Source organism: Pleurodeles waltl, chromosome 1_1 (assembly GCF_031143425.1).
Source record: "Pleurodeles waltl isolate 20211129_DDA chromosome 1_1, aPleWal1.hap1.20221129, whole genome shotgun sequence".
Classification (NCBI taxonomy): domain Eukaryota; kingdom Metazoa; phylum Chordata; class Amphibia; order Caudata; family Salamandridae; genus Pleurodeles; species Pleurodeles waltl.
In genome coordinates, this window is record NC_090436.1 from 131,878,057 (window position 1) to 131,896,495 (window position 18,439).

The following is an 18,439-nucleotide window of genomic DNA, read 5'->3' on the forward strand; positions in this document are numbered from 1 at the left end:
ATTTGTGCCAATTTCAGGATGTTGGAAAATGGGTTGTTGGTTAGGGCAGGTAAGTACCTACACTTAGCAATAGGCCACTAACCTCCACTTAGGTCCAGTTAGGTCTTAGTAAATTAAACTCAGCTCAACCCTTGGTAGCTTGGCAATGAGCGACAAGGCTTAACTTAGGAGACAAAGCGTAAAGCATTCAAATATTACAAAACAGTAATCAAATAAAACAGAGGAAACAGTTTAAAAATCCAAAATCAATTTATAAAAATAGATTATCTTTTTATCTTTAAAATGACACCAAAACGAATAAAATCGGATAAGGGGAACCGGAGATATGAATTTTTAAAGAATTATTACTTTCTAGCGCATAGAAACAAAAAGCACCAATCTGGTCATCTGGTCGCACCTCGACCGGGGCAAAGTCAAAGTTTAAGGCCGGCCGCGATGGAGCCCGGCTCGGGTACAGTCCGCGGGAGGCCTCGGTCAAAAGTTTACCTTAGGAATTAGTTGTCTTTCTGTCGATTTTCTTCAGCAGGACGAACCTGCCAGTCCAATCCGACCTGCTGGAACTCTTCCTCGGAGATGCGTCGCGGGAGCCCTCTGTGGAGATTTTTACCTTCGGACTGGTTTTTTTAGGTGAAAATCCTTCGACTGGGGCAAACCTGGATCTTGAACCGACGTCCTTGGAGCTTTCCTCGGATACGCTGGCTGGGAGGTCCCGGTCAACTTCCTATGTTCAGACTTAGGCCCTCATTACGACTCTGGCGGGCGGCGGAGGCCGCCCGCCAGAATTCCGCCCTCCGTAATACCGCTCGGCGGTCAGAAGACCGCGGAGGGTATTATGAGTTTTTCCCTGGGCTGGCGGGCGGTCTCCAAAAGACCGCCCGCCAGCCCAGGGAAAAACTCCCTTCCCACGAGGATGCCGGCTCGTAATAGAGCCGGCGGAGTGGGAAGGTGCGACGGGTGCATTTGCACCCGTCGCGTATTTCACTGTCTGCCAAGCAGACAGTGAAATACTTGTAGGGGCCCTCTTACGGGGGCCCCTGCAGTGCCCATGCCATTGGCATGGGCACTGCAGGTGCCCCCAGGGGCCCCGCGACTCCCCCTCCCGCCATCCGGTTCCCGGCGGGAGAACCGCCAGGAACTGGATGGCGGGAGGGGGAGTCGGAATCCCCAAGCCGGCGCAGCAAGCTGCGCCGGCTTGGAGGATTCCTGGGGGCAGCGGGAAACCGGCGGGAGACCGCCGGTTTCCCTTTACTGACCGCGGCTAAGCCGCCGCGGTCAGAATGCCCCGCGGGGCACCGCCGGCCTGTCGGCGGTGCTCCCGCGTTCCGCGGCCCTGGTGGTTCTATACCGCCAGGGTCGTAATGAGGGCCTTAGTCTCTCTTTTGGAGATTTTCTTCACCGGGACAAACCTGCAAGTCAGGCTATTAGAGCTTTTTTCCAAAGGTTCTCCAAAGTTCTCCAAACTTCTGGATCTTCTTCCAGATGTTCTTTTAAGGTTCTTTTGGGGTCTACAGCTCACCCCAAGGTTCCAGAAGCTCTGAGATGCTCCTTGGGGGTGTGGACTACAACTCCCAGAATGCACCTGGCACAAACTCCCTTTTGGCCACTGGACAGTGGTCAGCTGGTTGGTTTCTTCAGGAGTTGGTGCAGGGGACTCTGGTTAGCAAGTTTTCACCTGTAGCAAACAAGGCGTCCCTCCTAGAACCAGTTGAAACCAGGCAAAGTTCTTCTTGTGGTGAAGCCCATGTGTACATCTGGTGCAGTCCTTCAGAGTGCAGGGTCCAGGTGCAGGCCAGGGGTCCAGCAGGGCAGTCCTTCTCCTATAGTTCTTCCTTGTTGGAATCTGATGGGGATCTGAGGTGTGGGTGCAGTTCTGCCAGTTTTATCCCTGCTCCTGGGTGAAAAACAGGGGGGTCCTGGTTCTCCAATCAGGTGCAGGTTCCTTCCCCCTGTGATGACCACTTCCTGGGAAGTGAGGCAAAAATCAATCCCAGGGAGCAACATTCCTCAAAAATCCATCATGGCTGAAAGTGATTTTTGGAGGTTACATCTGGCTGAGCCCACCCACTGGTGTGGCTAAAAATCCTAAACACACCCCTCTCCTGCCCTCTCCTAATCTAATCAAGGGGGCATCTAATTGTCTGGATGTGAGGGTGTTGCTGGGTTGTTCCAAATGTCCTTCTCTGCCTTTGAAGGCCAGTTTGGCAGTCCCTCCCCCTTCCTGCTTCACCATCTGCTGAGGGGAGATCTCCTCCCCCAGGCACATCTCTTTGTGTGGAGCCAGGCCACTTCAAACCTCATCAAGGCAGCCTGGCCAGACTGCCAGAGGCTGGCCAATCAGAGCACAGCAGCAAAAACACTGCAGGACTGAAGTTGGCAACTTTTCAGGTTAAGTTTAAAACTCTTTACCTGAACAAGTTATATTAAATCCGACAACTGGAAAGTTGAAGTTGTGGGAATTTATTATAACAATTAATTTGATACCAAACTTCTGGTATCTGTTACTTAAGGGGACTTTTGAAATTAAAATAAAGTCTCTCCACTCTAGCCTATGGAGGCCTTTCACTACAATGAGGGAAAAACGAATTTGGCTGTTTTACCTCACCAGGGCGTATAAACTATTTTTATAAGGTCTCTGCTTATAGTTACATGGCACCGAGCCCTAGGGACACGTAGGGCACACCTTAGGGATGACTTATATGTAAAAAATAAGGTAGTTTAAGACTTTGGTACTACTTTTAATTACAAAGTCGAATTTGCATGTAACTTTAATTTAAAAGCAGCCAGCAAGGCAGGCCTGCCTTTAAAATGTCACAGAGCACCTATGAGGTACTACCTATGCTGGGGTCCCTGAACCTCCATGCCCTACCATATACTAGGGACTTATAGGTAGGTTAATTAGCGTAATTTGCATACTGATTTTACACAGAGCACAGGCCCTGGGACTGGTTAGCAGTACCCAGGGCACCATCTGAGTCAGGAAAACACCAGCAGAAAGTGGAAAATGGGGGCAACAAATTAGGGGGCCTCTGCAATCAGCCCTGTCCTCTCACACAGGACACATATAGGGAAGGTATTCCTTCCAGAGTAACAGAAAATGCTGGTATGTATTCATCTGGAACAGATACTGAGAAAAGAGGTGGCTTCAATAAGGGAATGGCTTTGGGTTCAGGGAGACATGGTAATTATATTTCTTTCTGTTTTTGAAATTGAAAAATTGAAGTTCTTTCTTCTCTGAGGGGGGTTGTTGATTTGGTTCCTGTTTCTTTTCAGACAGTGTTTATCATACCCTGGACTTCATTTCACCTGAGCCAGGTAGTCCTTGACATCTGCATTTATTAGGTTACACAACAACCACTCAGCCACTCACACAGATGGAGGGTTGGGACACACTATCTGGAAAGAAAACAAAACAAGCAAAGACAAGACTACACAGTGTCATTTTGACAGAATACTTGAGAGCAAATGCATCCCTAAGAGATTTAATAGTTACTAACAAACCATATATTTTTTCTGAAAGATGCCTCTTTTAGAAAGGATTGGTCGCTGACAGCATGGAAATACATCAGGGCCTGTTTCATCCTGATTATAAACACAGCTAAAAATTATCAGATGTCCTTCTTATCCAGAGACAGACAAGTGAGAATCTTTTGAAAACTCAAATCCAGTAGACAACCTTCAGAAAGAAGTTAGAGGAGGTAAATAATGAATTGCCAAAATATAGATTTCTTAGCCCAGGGAATGTGGTAGCAGCCTGATGATGGGGCATGCCACTAATAGTGGATGTGGGCATTTTAATCCCAAATTAAGGGATTCCCTAGAAGGTAGCTTCCTTTTAATCCCCTTTCATCAATCCTTAGTCGTGTACAGTCATTGACATTCTTCGGTTTCCAAACTTCAGAGGACTAAGATTACCATTTTGGAAGTTCCTTTCATCAAGACGCCAGATTTATGGTGGATGGTCACATCAGCACTGGATCAAGGAATTATCTTTGCCCTCACTATTCCATTAGTGCTGACCATGGATGCAAACAGTAGAGGTTGGGGAAGTTGTGGGGAATTTAACAACCCTTTGGTCTCTCCAGGAATCCAGTCTCTCAACCAGCTGGAGGGAGTTGATGGCAGCACAAAGAGCTGTACATGCCTGGTGTCCTCAAGGCAGGGGTTCAGCCCAATGATCAGGACAAATAATTTGATTGTGAAGGGCCATTTCAATTGGCAGTTTGGAACAAAATCTCAATGCCTAAACCAAATGGCTTTAGACATCATGGTTTGGGTGGAGATAAATCTGAATTCTCTAAAGGTGGTTCACATTCGAGTGTCGGAATACTCAAGCACACAGGTTAAGTCATATTCTTCCCTGATCTCAGGAATGTGTCCTCAACCCCATTGTCTTTTGGAAACTAGGCAGCAGGTGGGGGTTCCATGTCATAGACTTGTTTGCAGATCAGTCAAATACACCGGTTCTGTTGTGTTTTTTCCAGGCCAATGAGTCCTGTCACTGGGAGTGGATGCTCCTCTTCACTTTTGGCCGGAGGTCCTCCTGCCTCCCTTTCCTTCATTTTGCTTGATTTGGAAGGTCATGCTCAAAATCCAGAAAGAGAGGTTGGATGTCATTCTGGTTGTTCATTTTGGTCAAGGAGAACTTGCTTTTCCCTACTTCGCTCAATGGCTGTAAAGGGTTTGTCATCTTTGTCTTGTTCTTCCGAAAGTATATTAGATTTTCTACAGGAAGGCTTCGATGAGAATTATCTGTCTCCACTTTGAAATTTCAGTGGTCTGTCATTAAGGCCTTTAGCTCTCCCTGGAGTAGCCTTGAGACTATTGAAAATTTGTTGGCTAAACCTTTTAGAAGATTCCTTTTAATTTGGCTAAAAACAAAAATGTATTTCCTTCTTGGGAACTTCATTTGGTATTACCTTTCTTATAGGGATCTCCCTTTGAGCCACTGGAGGAATCTTCAGAAAAGCCTCTGACTCTCAAACCTTTTCTCATAGTAACCATAACTTCGGCTAGAAGACTGGAGTAGATGGATTCCATTCAATGTCAATATCCCTACCTGGAGATGTTAGCTTTGGGTCTTAATTTCTTTGTTCCTAAGATTAATACGGCTTTTCACAGGAATCAGGAGATTGTTCTTCCCTCTCTCTTAGATACGTGAGATCCTTCCAATTTTTTTCTCTCGATGTTGTAAGGGCTCTTAGGGGCATATTTATACTCTGTTTGCGCCGGAATTGCGTCGGTTTTTTTACGCAATTTCGACGCAAAACTAACTCCATATTTATACTTTGGCGTTAGACGCATCTAGCGCCAAAGTCCATGGAGTTAGCGTCATTTTTTAGCGTGGACACCTACTTTGCGTTAATTATATGCAAGGTAGGCGTTCCCGTCTAAAAAATCGACTCCGAGGCATGCGCGTCGGATTTATACTCCCGGGCAAAATTCACGCCCGGGAGTGGGCGGGTCAAAAAAAATGACGTACGGCCGCTTTGGGCCGTTTTTTACCGCCTGCAAAAGGCAGGCGTTAAGGGACCTGTGGGCTCTGAAGGAGCCCAGAGGTGCCCTCCCATACCCCCAGGGACACCCTCTGTCACCCTTGCCCACCCCAGGAGGACACCCAAGGCTGGAGGGACCCATCCCAGGGACATTAAGGTAAGTTCAGGTAAGTATTTTTTTTTTTTTTTTTTTTGGTGGCATAGGGGGGCCTGATTGGTGCCCCCCTACATGCCACTATGCCCAATGACCATGCCCAGGGGACAGAAGTCCCCTGGGCATGGCCATTGGGCAAGGGGGCATGACTCCTGTCTTTGCTAAGACAGGAGTCATTTCTATGGGGGTTGGGAGTGAAAAAAAATGGCGCAAATCGGGTTGAGGCAAAAAAATTGCCTCAACCTGACTTGCCCCATTTCTTGACGCCCAAGCCCCATATCCCCCTACGCCGGCGCTGCCTGGTGTACGTAATTTTTTTTAACGCACACCAGACGGCGACGGCGGCTAACGCCGGCTAACGTCATTCAATAAATACGGCGCCCGCATGGTGCTTCAGAATGGCGTTAGCCAGCGCTAATTTTTTTGACGCAAAACTGCGTTGGCGCAGTTTTGCGTCAAAAAGTATAAATATGGGCCTTACTATTTACTTTAAAATGGCTTCTATTTTCGGGAAACCAGAATGTTTGTTCACCAATTTTGGACACAATACTAGATTCTCTAAATCTACTTTAGCTAGATGAATCAAGACTGTTGCTTTGGCTTACAAGCATCCTGGTAAAGACTTTAACAATGTACAAGCTCATTTGAGAAGAGGCATGGTTACGGCTTGAGCTGAAAGGGCAGGAGTTTCTGTTTCAGACATTTGTGCATCTGCAACTTGGGTTTCACCAGCTACATTTATCTAGCATTATAAGACTAATGTAGCACAGGGTACTGAAATGAGGTTTGGTTCAGGTATTATTTGTAAAGCTCCTTGTAATTTCCTGTTTTGTTTCCTCTGATTAATGTACTGTACTCTGTTTTTGTTTATTTTTGTTTTTGCTGTGAATTACTGGGGTACTCTTTGCAATAAATGGGGTTTTACTTCCAGTTTTTTAGTCTTTCTTTTTTTTGTTTCCTGATTTATTGATAGGAAGGCCTATGCTTGGGTATATCCTCATTATGGGGGTCATTTTGACCCTGGCGGTCACAGGCTGGTGGTGAAGACCGCCACATTATGAGTGTGGCGGGTTGGCCTCTGCCAACCCACCACATCTCCACACATACCGCCAGGGTGGTCGGAACTGCCAGGCCGGAGATGATCATCTCCGACCCGGCGGTCCACAGACGACCACTGGCAGTATTGACATGATTTCTACGGCGGTAGCACCGTCACAAAAACCATGACGGAAGGGCTACCCCCAAGCAAGCACTAGCCATTCACAACTCCATTCATACATGCATTCATGCACACATACTCACACCCATCCAAACACGCATACTCAGACGCTTACACACTGACATGCAGACACGTACTCACATCAACATTCAGGCACGCATATAACCACACACATTCATGCACACATGCAGACACCACACACACTCATACATGCACACACAACACACCCACCCTCCCACCCACCTCCCCTGTCGGAGGATCACCTTTCCTGGTCCAGGGAGAAGGTCGTCCGGCAGGGAAAAGGATGGGGCGCTTCCACCGCTGGCAGCACCCTGCCAGCAAGACACCACCAAGCCGTATTATGGCCTATAATATGGCGGGCGGTGTCCTACCGGCGGGGCGGGCCGGTGGTGGAACCGTCAGAGCGCCTCCGCCCGCCAGCACGACTACTGCTGGATTTCCACCCAAAGTGTGGTGGAAATCCGTCAGTACCTGTGATATGCCAGCACTGGCAGTCTCCTGGCACCTGCAGCTTTGGTGGTCTTCATGGAAGCCCGCCAAAGACATAATGAAGGCCTATGTAAGGAGTGGGACAACGAAGACGACGAGGAGGTAATGTCTGAATTACTTACCTGTAATCTTCACTACTATGATTATCTCTTCCTTGTCCCAGTACTTGCAACTCTCCCTCCCTTTCTTCCTGGCCTTTTTACCATTGTAGGATATTATGACAGGGCTTTGGTATAGCTCAGGAAGTGCCATGGAAGATGGTTGATTGTATCGGAAGAGTCAGGGGTCAGGTAAATAAAAAGAGAAAACAGCTTGGGCGATTGTGCTTATGGGGAACACAAAGTGTAACCTCACTATGTAAGTACTGAGATGAGGAATAGTGAATCAGAGTAATTAAATTACTAGTAAATAATTCAGACAGGACAAATGTCTCTGCACAGACGATCACCAAGATGTTACTTGCATAGTATTTTCATTTTATAAAAATTATTACACATGCCATACTGTTGTTGTTTCCACCGGGTTTATTTTATTTCAACAGCAAGCCAAATTACTCTACTTTGCATGACTTTGGCCCTCATTACAACCCTGGCAGTCAAAGACCACCAGGGCTGTTTTGGAGTTTGTACCGCCAACGGGTTGGCATTACAAACTCGGGCCTACGACCGCGGCGGAAGCGCCAAAGTCGCACCGCCGGGACCGGCGGTTTCCTGCCACTTTTGTCCCGGCAGTTGTAATCCCGTGCTCAGGGGATTACGAGTCCCCCTCCCGCGAGCCTTTTCATGGCGGTATGAACCGCAATGAAAAGGCTGGCGGAAAGGGGAGTCGCAGGGCCCCTTGCTTGGGCAGTGCAGGGGCCCCCTGCCACGGCCCCATGGAGCTTTTTACTGTCTGCATAGCAGACAGTGAAAAGCCCAATGGGTGCAACTGCACCCGTCGCACTGCCCAACACCGCCGGCTCCATTTGGAGCCGGCTCCCGTGTTGCGGCCGAGATCTCTGCTGGGCCGGCGGGCAGAAACCAGGTTTCCGCCCACCGGGATCTCCAAATAGACCCCGCGGGAGTGCGGCCGGAGTGACTGCTGCCTGGTGGTTTCAATGAGGGCCTTTATTTCATCTGGCTTTGCATGGAATCCTAGGGGGTTTGCACTGGCCCCTCCCTGTCACACCAACTCTGCATGCTGAGCGAGTATTTGCTACTCTATGTGATGCAAAGGAATTTAGAGATGCCCTTGACGAGAGGGGTGTTGTCCGGTATTGTTGGTATAGTGATTTTGACTGCTTTTAATGTTGCTTGATAACATTGTTAAATATTGTTAAATTGGCACTGTTGTGTGCAGTAGGCTTGAGCCCAAGTTCGTCTTTTGATTCATCATGGGTCTGCTAGGTAGTGCTCTTTCATACCGCCAGAGGATTCTGTCAGGCACATCGCAGCCTGTCAGGGTAGCGCGTAGGGCTCAACATGCTTGCAAGACTCATTAGGCAAGCAGATTATGTGGCCAGTAAGATTCGTCAACCGCTGAACAAGGAAGTACAAACCCACTTTCGAGAGGAATGCCCTAGGCTTTCTTTGGGTGGCAAGGTGGCATCCACTCCAGACATAGATCCCAAAATGTGCACTTTTTTTGCAAAGTTTATGAAAGCTCCAAAGAAAGGGATTGACCGCTCATGAAGGGCGTGTCAGGATAAACTATTGGATGTTCTCGGCCCTCTTACTAAAATAATTGAACTTGCTGAGCAGGCAAAGCAGTATGGCACTCCACTCCCTACGGATATTATGGCAGGCAGGGCACAGAGGACAGTTTGCCTGCTAGGCAATGCCAGCTGTGCCCTTTCTGTGGAGAGACATCAATCTCTACTGATAACGATAGGCCTGAAATTAGGGGAATTTCCACATCCGAAGCAGGAGCTGTTGCTCAGGGTAACCTTTTTAGAGTCCCATTTGTGAAAGAATTGGGCATGTTCGTGACCACATTCTCGGCACTCAACAAGGCCCAGACCTCGATCAAGAAGATATTCCTAGGGAAGGTTTGTGCTGGGGCCAGTAAGAGGCAGTGGTGGCTCCTCTGGCCACTTCTTAGGTTAAAAAGCAAAACTCCCCAAGGGGAAGAAACCGATCAATACACAGTCATAAACATTGTGTCACTGTGTCACTGTGTCACTGTGCCCTGTCCCTTTGGTTTCATAGACATAGGAGGGCCATCTCTCCTCCCTCTGTTTTCTTTGGAATATTCCTACAAAGGTTAAGCCAGAAGAAACAATGGCTGGAACGATGGCTACCAGGGCTTCTTTTTCCCCATCTTAAGAGGAGAGGAAAAGCCAAGCCAACCATGCCGCATGTGGAGGGGCTAACGGCCCAGGAGGATTCAGTGGTAATCAATATCCTTTCTTTCCCTCAAAACATAGGGGGGAGATTAAAACACTTAATTCACAAGTGGGCACTGATTACTTCAGACCTTTGGGTTCTGCAGACGGTACAGAGCTTCCATATAGATTTTTACAGATCCCAGGTACAGGTGGTAAGACCAGTCTCTTTGTTTTTCACTGAACACGACAGTAGACTGATCAACTCCGATGTAAAGGAATTGCTGAACAAAGTAGCGATATGCAGATTAGTTATACCCTCCAGTGGTTTTCTAAGCAACCTCTTCTTGGTAGAGAAAAGGACAAGGGGTTCAGACCTTAAGAGTTCAACAAATGGCTGGCATACCGCCACTTCAAAATGGAGGCTCCTACTCTTACAGGAGGACTGGAAGGTACAATTGGATCTCAAGGACGAGTACCTCACAGTCCCTGTCTTTCCTCTGCATCGTTGTTTCATACAATTTGCTTGGAAGGGTCAGATTTATGAGTTTCATTCTCTCCCGTTTGGCCTGTCATCAGCACCATGTTGCTTTACCAAACTCCTCCGACCATAGGTGGATATTTTCAGAATGAATGGAGTCAGGATGATTATTTACCTGAATGACATTCTCCTGATGGATCAATCCCGTTCCCAGCTGATAATGCATCTGAACATGACTAATGCACTCCTTCCTTCAGAATCTGGGATTCATTATCAGCAGCCAAAAAACAAAATAGACCCCATTACAGAGCATGAAGTTATTGGTTTCCTTATCGACTTGAAGTCAACCACTCTAAGCTTGCTGAAGACAGATTTCCAAAATCAAGAAGGAATTGACCAAGGTTCTGAGGAGGGACAGGATCTCCCTCAGACAGTTGGCGAAGATAGTTGGGGCTGTTGTCATCATCGATCCAGTCCATTTTCCAAGGGTACCGCAGCTTGAACTGCAGCGCCTGAAGGCAGAGCATCTGTGGAAGGGGTCTTACGTACACAGAATTAATCTCCCTGACAGAAGACGCCAGAACGAAATTATAGTGGTAGATAGACCAGATGGAGGCATGGAATGGCAGAGCGATCTTTGGGCCCTTGCCAGACCTCACCATAGCATCAGATGCCAGCTAGAGGACCAGATGTAGCTAGATCTTCATGGAAGGCAAATGGACAGAGGAGGTGAATCTACATCAGTCGCCTGAAACTCCTGCCGGACCCCTTCACCTCTGACTCGGGACAGAGTGTTCTGCTTCACCCTTCTGCAGATGGGCACTGTTTCAGCAGTACAATATATCAACCACTTGGGGGGGGGGGGGCACTTGCTCAAAAGCTCTGGCATATTTGGAAAAGGACCTATGGCATTACTGCCTGCAGCGTCAGATATCAGTGACACCAGAATATCACACAGGTGCACAGAGCACAGTGGCAGCCTGGAACTCCAGAGACATCAAGGACTCCAGCAATTGGCAGCTGCATCTCCCAGTATTCCACGATCTGATTGACAGATGGGGCCTTTGAGGTGCAGATCTGTTCGCATCCAGACTGAATGCTCAGCTCCTGCATTACATCAGTTGGCAACTCGATCCAGGAGCCATGGCGGTGGATGCTTTCTTACAGGGATGGACAGAAGGACAACCCAATGCCTTCCCTCCTTTCTTGCTGATTGGCTCAAGTCCGACGTCAGAGGGAATTTCTAGTTCTGGTGACTCCGATTTGGATGTCACAAGGTTGGGTCCTGACTCTGCTAGAACTATCCTGGAACTCACCAATGCAACTGCCAGACCTCCCAGAGACCCTACAGGACCGTCATAGCAGTCATCACCCTCTGGTATCCCAGGACCATCTCAGACTCATGGCATGGAGGACTTCAGGCAACATTGGGAAAGCAACACACTTGGATGACCCTGAACACTTCTTACAACAGGTTTATGCTTCCACTACCGTCAAGAGGGACAGATCAGCCTAGAGATTATGGTTTTTTTGGTGTATGGAGAGACACATGGATCCCTTTGGGACTGAGGTTACAGACATCCTGAATTCCCTGGCAGAACTGGCACAACTAAGCTTAGCTTACTGCACAATGAATTCCTTCAGGTCAGCGATCTCAGCTTGACATCTTCCCATCAACAACATTCCTGTGGGCAAACATCCTTGGATTTGTAAGCTCATAAGGGGCATTCATTTGTCTAGACCCCTGGAACCCAGGTACTCTGGGCTATGGGATGTTAATTTAGCACTGCACCACCTTTCTAGTTGGCAAGACAATCAATATTTTTCTAGGGAAGAGATTTCAGCAAAGTTGGCTATGTTGCTCTGTTTGATCCCTTGCAAGACAGTGTCTGATGTCAGGACCCTAGATATATCAGCAAGAGTTTATCACCTTCATTATCTCTAGACGGACCAAAAAAAATATCAGGTTAGTAACCTATCCAGTTTTTTTTAGATTTATCTTAACTCTGTGTGGTTAGATGCTATAAGGCATATGAGGAAATGACAGCCAATCTCAAGTCACCGGGTGAGGAAACTCTGAAAGGCGGTATCCTCTCCTTCCATCGCCAGGTGGGTCAGATGGATTATGGCAGAGGCAGGTATTGATGTTCATCAGTTTGGGGCTCACTCTACAAGGGGGGGACATGTGGTCTAAGGCGATCCAGGTAGGTGGTAGACTGGAGAACATCATGAATGCTGCGAATTGATCATCACAATCCACCTTTAAAAGGTTTTATTTTAAACCTATATACGATGCCGCAGCCCTGGTGTTAAGTAAACTTTGAACATGCATAATCCTCGCCTCCGGTCCTGATGTAGAATGAAAAATTTCCTAGTTAACAAGAAGGAAAGTTTCAGTTCTATAAAGGACATGGAGACAAGGATTTTCCCACCCAGGGCATCTTGAGAAGATATCTCTGCCCGCCCAAGAGTTCTAGTGTAACAGGAAGTATGACATGTTTTCATATGTTGATATGTTTACATGTCTATATTTACAAGTGTTCATGCTTTGAACAGTTTTTTCCATGATATGGTGTTTTGCTATTTCTGTGCAAATAATAACTGGATCTATTTGAAGTACATTTGTGGGGCTGTTTTAATGGATATCAATTTTCCTGTAGCCACTTATTCTAAAACGGACTAAAGGACCTTCCTACAGCGAAGAAGAGGAAGAGGAACAGACATCAATATATAACACATCGGATTGTGTTGTGATTGGTTACTGGTTGTCATAACTACCTAATCCCTAAGGTTCATGGGATATGAAGCAAATGTTTTCTTATTTAAGCATACTCTTGGAAACTGCTGTTAATAAACAGTGAAGAAAGAAATGCAGGATCCTCACCTCTGTGTCCTTAACACAATTAAATCTTTCTTTTTCGTTAGCTAGGAAATTTTTCAATCTTGGCTCTGATTATCTCTTGATTACCCCCCCGAACATTAAACAAAGAATCCACACAAGAACTGAATACACACTTGCTTGTCTGTGTGTTAATGCCCTGCTGGGCCTTTACTATAAATACCCAAGTAGAGCAGAAAGGCGGTTGCAAAGCATTTCTATGGGTGTAGCTTTACTTACTTTCCAAGGGGTCCTCCACCTCTGTCTCTATTTGCTTTAAAGTGCCATCCTTCATGAGTTTTTCTGTGAACACGTCAGACGGCACAAGCTCACGCACGGTCTCCCCATCATCCTCTGATCTCGCGAGCCATCTCTCGCAAGGGAAGGTCACTGTTTCCGATCCCTGCACACATGATAAGAACAGAGAGAAACAGCTAACATCAGCTCTTTCTTAGCATACCGTAAACCATCTGATGTTTTCTGATTTGTGATCCTAGTCGCAAGTGCACCGAATTACAATGTCCTGCTCTGTAAGACATATTAAACCCCTTAAATGTAGTAACCTTTTTGTTGGAAATAACGGTGCAGTGAACTATACAATTTCACTGCTGTTTTTAGGTCCAGCACGCAAGCGCTTTGACCTGTTCTAAGTATTGTGGGCTTTTAACCATGCCTACCTCATGCCCATCACTTTCACTCATTCGTAGGCTTGCCTTTCTTTCAAACATCCCTTGATTGCATTAGTAATTGCTTTACGTTTATCCAGCCTTTGGGCGATTTTCTTTCTGCTTTGCAAATCGACCCTGTTACTTGAATGATTGCATGATTGCCGATATACTTCAGCATGGGTGAACTGTTTTTTTTCTTTTGTCTCTCCCCTTTGTGCTCCATGGCAACCAGGCTCTCACAGGACGAACAGTGCAAACGTCATCAGCGGTATTGGAGTGCTGGTCACATTGTTCACACTATTATCTAATGAGTAATTTCTTTTGGCTTTCCCCTTCACGCCCCCATAGCTTTCCCCAAAACGTATAATTGATAAATGCTTTACTAAAAAAAAGCAGAAATTCCCTATGTGGCTCTCCCGGCACACTACAATATTCACTGCACTCGGGAAACTCACCTCATAATACTTTGCAAGCATTCTTTTTCAAAACATCTTTGCCCCTAACTCAGCCTGTGGTGGTCCTAGTTCAATGGGACCACCACCAAAACGTTCAGCATGATGCACTATTTCTGTTTTGGTCATCTCTGGGTCCCCACACTAGGTTTTTGGGGATCTTAAAATAATAACCCCTCCCACCAGTAAGCTCTCTAATGGCTTGAGCTTTTGTTTTACAGCTTGGAGTAGTTTGTGCTCTAAGGGTCTTAGTATTGCAATAGGACTGAAAACATGTAAGGCACTGCACCCTCTAGGGGCTAAATATTTAGTTGCACTACATTACTTTGTGCCATTCTATTTTCATTTGGTTATGCCTTCTAAGGGCTAATTATATGGTTATATAACCATGTTTCTTACAAATAATATATTTTTTTTTTACAAATTATAATTTTACTGTGGTGTCCTCTAGGGGCTGTTCTGAGCATTACAGTCAACATACTACAATATTTGCTGCAATGTGTCGTCCATAATGCTTTGCAGGGCATTCTGTTACAAAACATTTTTGCTCATAACTCAGCCTGTAGTCCTCCTAGGACAATGGCACCACCTCCAAAACGTTTACCACAACCTGTTCTTTCTGTTTAGATCATCTCTGGGTCTCACCACTAGACCAGTTGGGACCCCAAAATAATAACCCCTCCCTCCATTCAGTGTATTTTTAATCTCTCTTGTGTTTGGAACTTTTGTTTTACATCTGAGAGTAGTTTGCGTTTTAAGGGTCTTGTTTGTAATATCATTGCAGTAAGTCTGCTAGCACTGAAAATGTGTAATGCACTACTGTAGTAAAGTACCATATTGCCTGGCATGTTACCCCCATTTTTCACAAGTATGTAAGTTTGTTTTTCCCTGTCTTACTGAAATCCTGCTATTCAGGACCCCAGTGCTCATAGTTTGTGGCCTGAATGTGTGTAGCTGTGTAGTGACTAACTGTGTCACTGAGGCTCTGCTAACCAGAACCTCAGTGCTTATGCTCTCTCTGCCTTTAAAATTGTCACTATAGGCTAGTGACCATTTTTACCAAGTCTAATTGGCACACTGGAACACCCTTATAATTCCCTAGTATATGGTACCTAGGTGCCCAGGGTACTGGGGTTCCAGGAGATCCCTATGGGCTGCAGCATTTCTTTTGAAAACCCATAGGGAGCTCAGACAAACCTTACACAGGTCTGCCACTGCAGCCTGAGTGAAATAACGCACGTTATTTCACAGCCATTTTACACTGCACTTAAGTAACTTATAAGTCGCCTATATGTTTAACCATCACTTAGTGAAGGTTAAGTGCAAAGTTACTAAGTGTGAGGGCACCCTTGCACTAGCAAAGGTGCCCCCACATAGTTCAGGGCAATTTTCCTGGACTTTGTGAGTGCGGGGACACCATTACACGCGTGCACTACATGGTACCTCCAAATATGGCCATGTAACATGTCTAAGATCATGGAGTTGTCTCACCATGCCAAATCTGGTACTGGGGTGCCAATCCCATGCATCCCCGGGGCTCCACTATGGACCCCGGGTACTGCCAAACCAGGTTTCTGGGGTTTTCTCTGCCGCTACCGCTGCTGCCAACCCACAGACAGGGTTCTACCCTCCTGGGGTCTGGGCAGCCCAGTCCCCGGAAGGCAGAACAAAAATGTCCTCTGAGAGAGGGTGTTACACCCTCTCCCTTTGGAAATAGGTGTTAAGGGCTGGGGAGGAGTAGCCTCCCCCAGCCTCTGGAAATGCTTTGAAGGGTACAGATGGTGCCCTCCTTGCATAAACCAGTCTACACCGGTTCAGAGAAACCCCAGTCACTGCTCTGACTCAAAACTGGACAAATGAAAGGAGAGTGACCACTCCTCTGTCCATCACCACCCCTGGGGTGGTGCCCAGAGCTCCTCTAGTATGTCCCAGACCTCTGCCATTTTGAATCCAGAGGTGTGAGGGTACAGTGGAGGCCTCTGAGTGGCCAGTGCCAGCAGGTGACGTCAGAGACCCCTCCTGATAGGTGCTTACCTGACTAGGTGGCCAATCCTCTTCTGAGGGCTATTTAGGGTCGCTCCAGTGGGCTTTTCCTCAGATAACGACGTGCAAGAATTCACCAGAGTTCTTCTTCATCTCCCTCTTCGACTTCTGCCAAGGATCAACCGCTGACTGCTCCAGGATGCCTGCAAAACTGCAACAAAATAGCAAGAAGACTAACAGCAACATTGTAGCGCCTTATCCTGCCGGCTTTCTGGACTGTTTCCTGGTGGTGCATGCTCTGGGGGCTGTCTGCCTCCACCCTGCACTGGAAGCCAAGAAGAAATCTCCCGTGGGTCGACGGAATCTTCCCCCTGCTCCAGCAGGCACCAAACTTCAGCGTCACCGGTACTCTGGGACCCCTCTCATCCCGACAGGCGTGGCCCCTGGAACACAGGTGGTGGGCCCAAGTGGCCCAGACTGTCCAGTGGTCCAACTGTCCAAATGTGGAGGAGGTAAGTCCTTGCCTCCCCTCTCCAGACAGTAATCCTGTGTACTGCGTGAACTGCGACTGCTAGGGCGTCTGTGCACTTCTGCAAGGAATCCTTCGTGCACAGCCTAGCCCCGGTCCCCAGCACTCCGTCTTGCATTGCTCAATTCGCTGAGTTGACAACCAGCTTCGTGGACCCTCTTTTGTAGTGTTGAGACAACCGCCGTGCTCAGTTTTCTTGAACCAGTGTTCAAGTACTTCTGCGGGTGCTGCCTTCTTGTGCGTTGGCTCTCTGTGTTACTGAGGGTGCCCTCTGTCTCTTCTTCCAAGTGGCGACCTCCTGGTCCTTCTTGGACTTGGTCCCCTTCCTTTGCAGGTCCTCAGTTCCAGGAATCCCTCTTCAGTGCTTTGCAGTCTGTTGTGGTCTTTGCAGAATCTCTTATCACAAGTTTAGTGTGTTTCTGGGAAAGTAGTATCACTTTACTCCTACATTTTCAGGTCTTGGGGTGGGGTATCTTGGACACCCTTAGTGTTTTCTTACACTCCCAGCGACCCTCTACACACTACACTAAGCCAGGGGTCCCTAAGTGGTTTGCATTCCACTTTCTTAGTATATGGTTTGTGTTGCCCCTAGGCCTTTTGCATCCTATTGTATTCTACAGCGTTTGCGCTATTCTTCTAACTGTTTACTTACCTGATTTTGGTTGGTGTGTATATTTGGTGTATTTTACTTACCTCCTAAGGGAGCATATCCTCTGGGATATTTTTGGCACATTGTCACTCAAATAAAGTACCTTTATTTTTAGTAACCTTGAGTATTGTGATTCTTATGATATAGTGCTATATGATATAAGTGGTATAGTAGGAACTTTGCATGTCTCCTAGTTCAGCCTCAGCTGCTCTGCTACAGCTACTTCTATCAGCCTAAGCTGCTAGAACACTGCTAATCTACTAATAAGGGATAACTGGACCTGGCACAAGGTGTAAGTACCATCAGGTACCCACTATAAGCCAGGCCAGCCTCCTACATTGGTGGTGCAGCAGTAGGATAAGTACTTGTAACTGCTTTACCACTTTGTCATTGGTGCTTTTCATAAGAAAAACATATTCCAAATACTTAAACGTTTCTAAAAAGTTTTGAAAAGTTTTGAGAAGTTTGAAAAGTTTTTCTTTAAAAGGTTTCTCAACTTTGTTTTCTCTCTCCTAAACTCTTTCTTGCGACTATGTCAGTAGTAGAGTCCACTCCCAAAGTTGTTCAGGCAACGTATGGTAGTTTAAACTTTAAAGGTTTGAGGTGTCTCTGCACAGAAAGAAGTTTAAGCACTGGTAAAAACCCTACCAAAGATATTCTCCTTAGCCTTCTCCTAGAAAGTGACCAGAACCAGTCTGGCCCACCCCAGGATCAGGAGGTAGAGGAGTAGGGTACCCAGGAAGTATCAGGCAAGGGCCATGAGGACTCTGGGGAGGGTTCCTCCAAAGACCTGTCAGCTAACAGGCCAGCTAGTGAAACTGGTAGTGGGAGGGGGGTCACACACTAGTAGGGCACCTTTCACTCCAAAAGGCCAGGTAACTATAGTACAGCCAGTTAGAGACAGGTCCACTTCTGCCAATTCCCACATTACCTCTGTGTCTCAGAAATCCCAAGCCTCCCACCCTGAGGATAACACCCTAGACAGGGAACTCAGAAAGCTCAGGTTGGAAGAGGCCAGAAAGAAGCTGAGACAGCAGCAGTTGGCCTTAGACAGGGAATCTCTAGATGTAGAGAGGGAAAGACATAAGTTGGGGTTAGCGCCCCATTGTGGCAGGAGCAGTG

At 46.9% G+C, this 18,439-nt stretch overlaps 1 protein-coding gene across 1 annotated transcript in view; it reads right to left on the minus strand.

Annotated features, from left to right (window-relative positions):
* LOXHD1 (lipoxygenase homology PLAT domains 1) overlaps nt 1-18,439 on the minus strand; it is a 929,469-nt gene that overhangs the window by 269,348 nt on the left and 641,682 nt on the right. Inside the window, exon 34 of the mRNA XM_069218871.1 lies at nt 13,277-13,439. Coding sequence (XP_069074972.1) covers nt 13,277-13,439 — 163 coding nt within the window. The remainder of the gene's footprint in view (nt 1-13,276; nt 13,440-18,439) is intronic.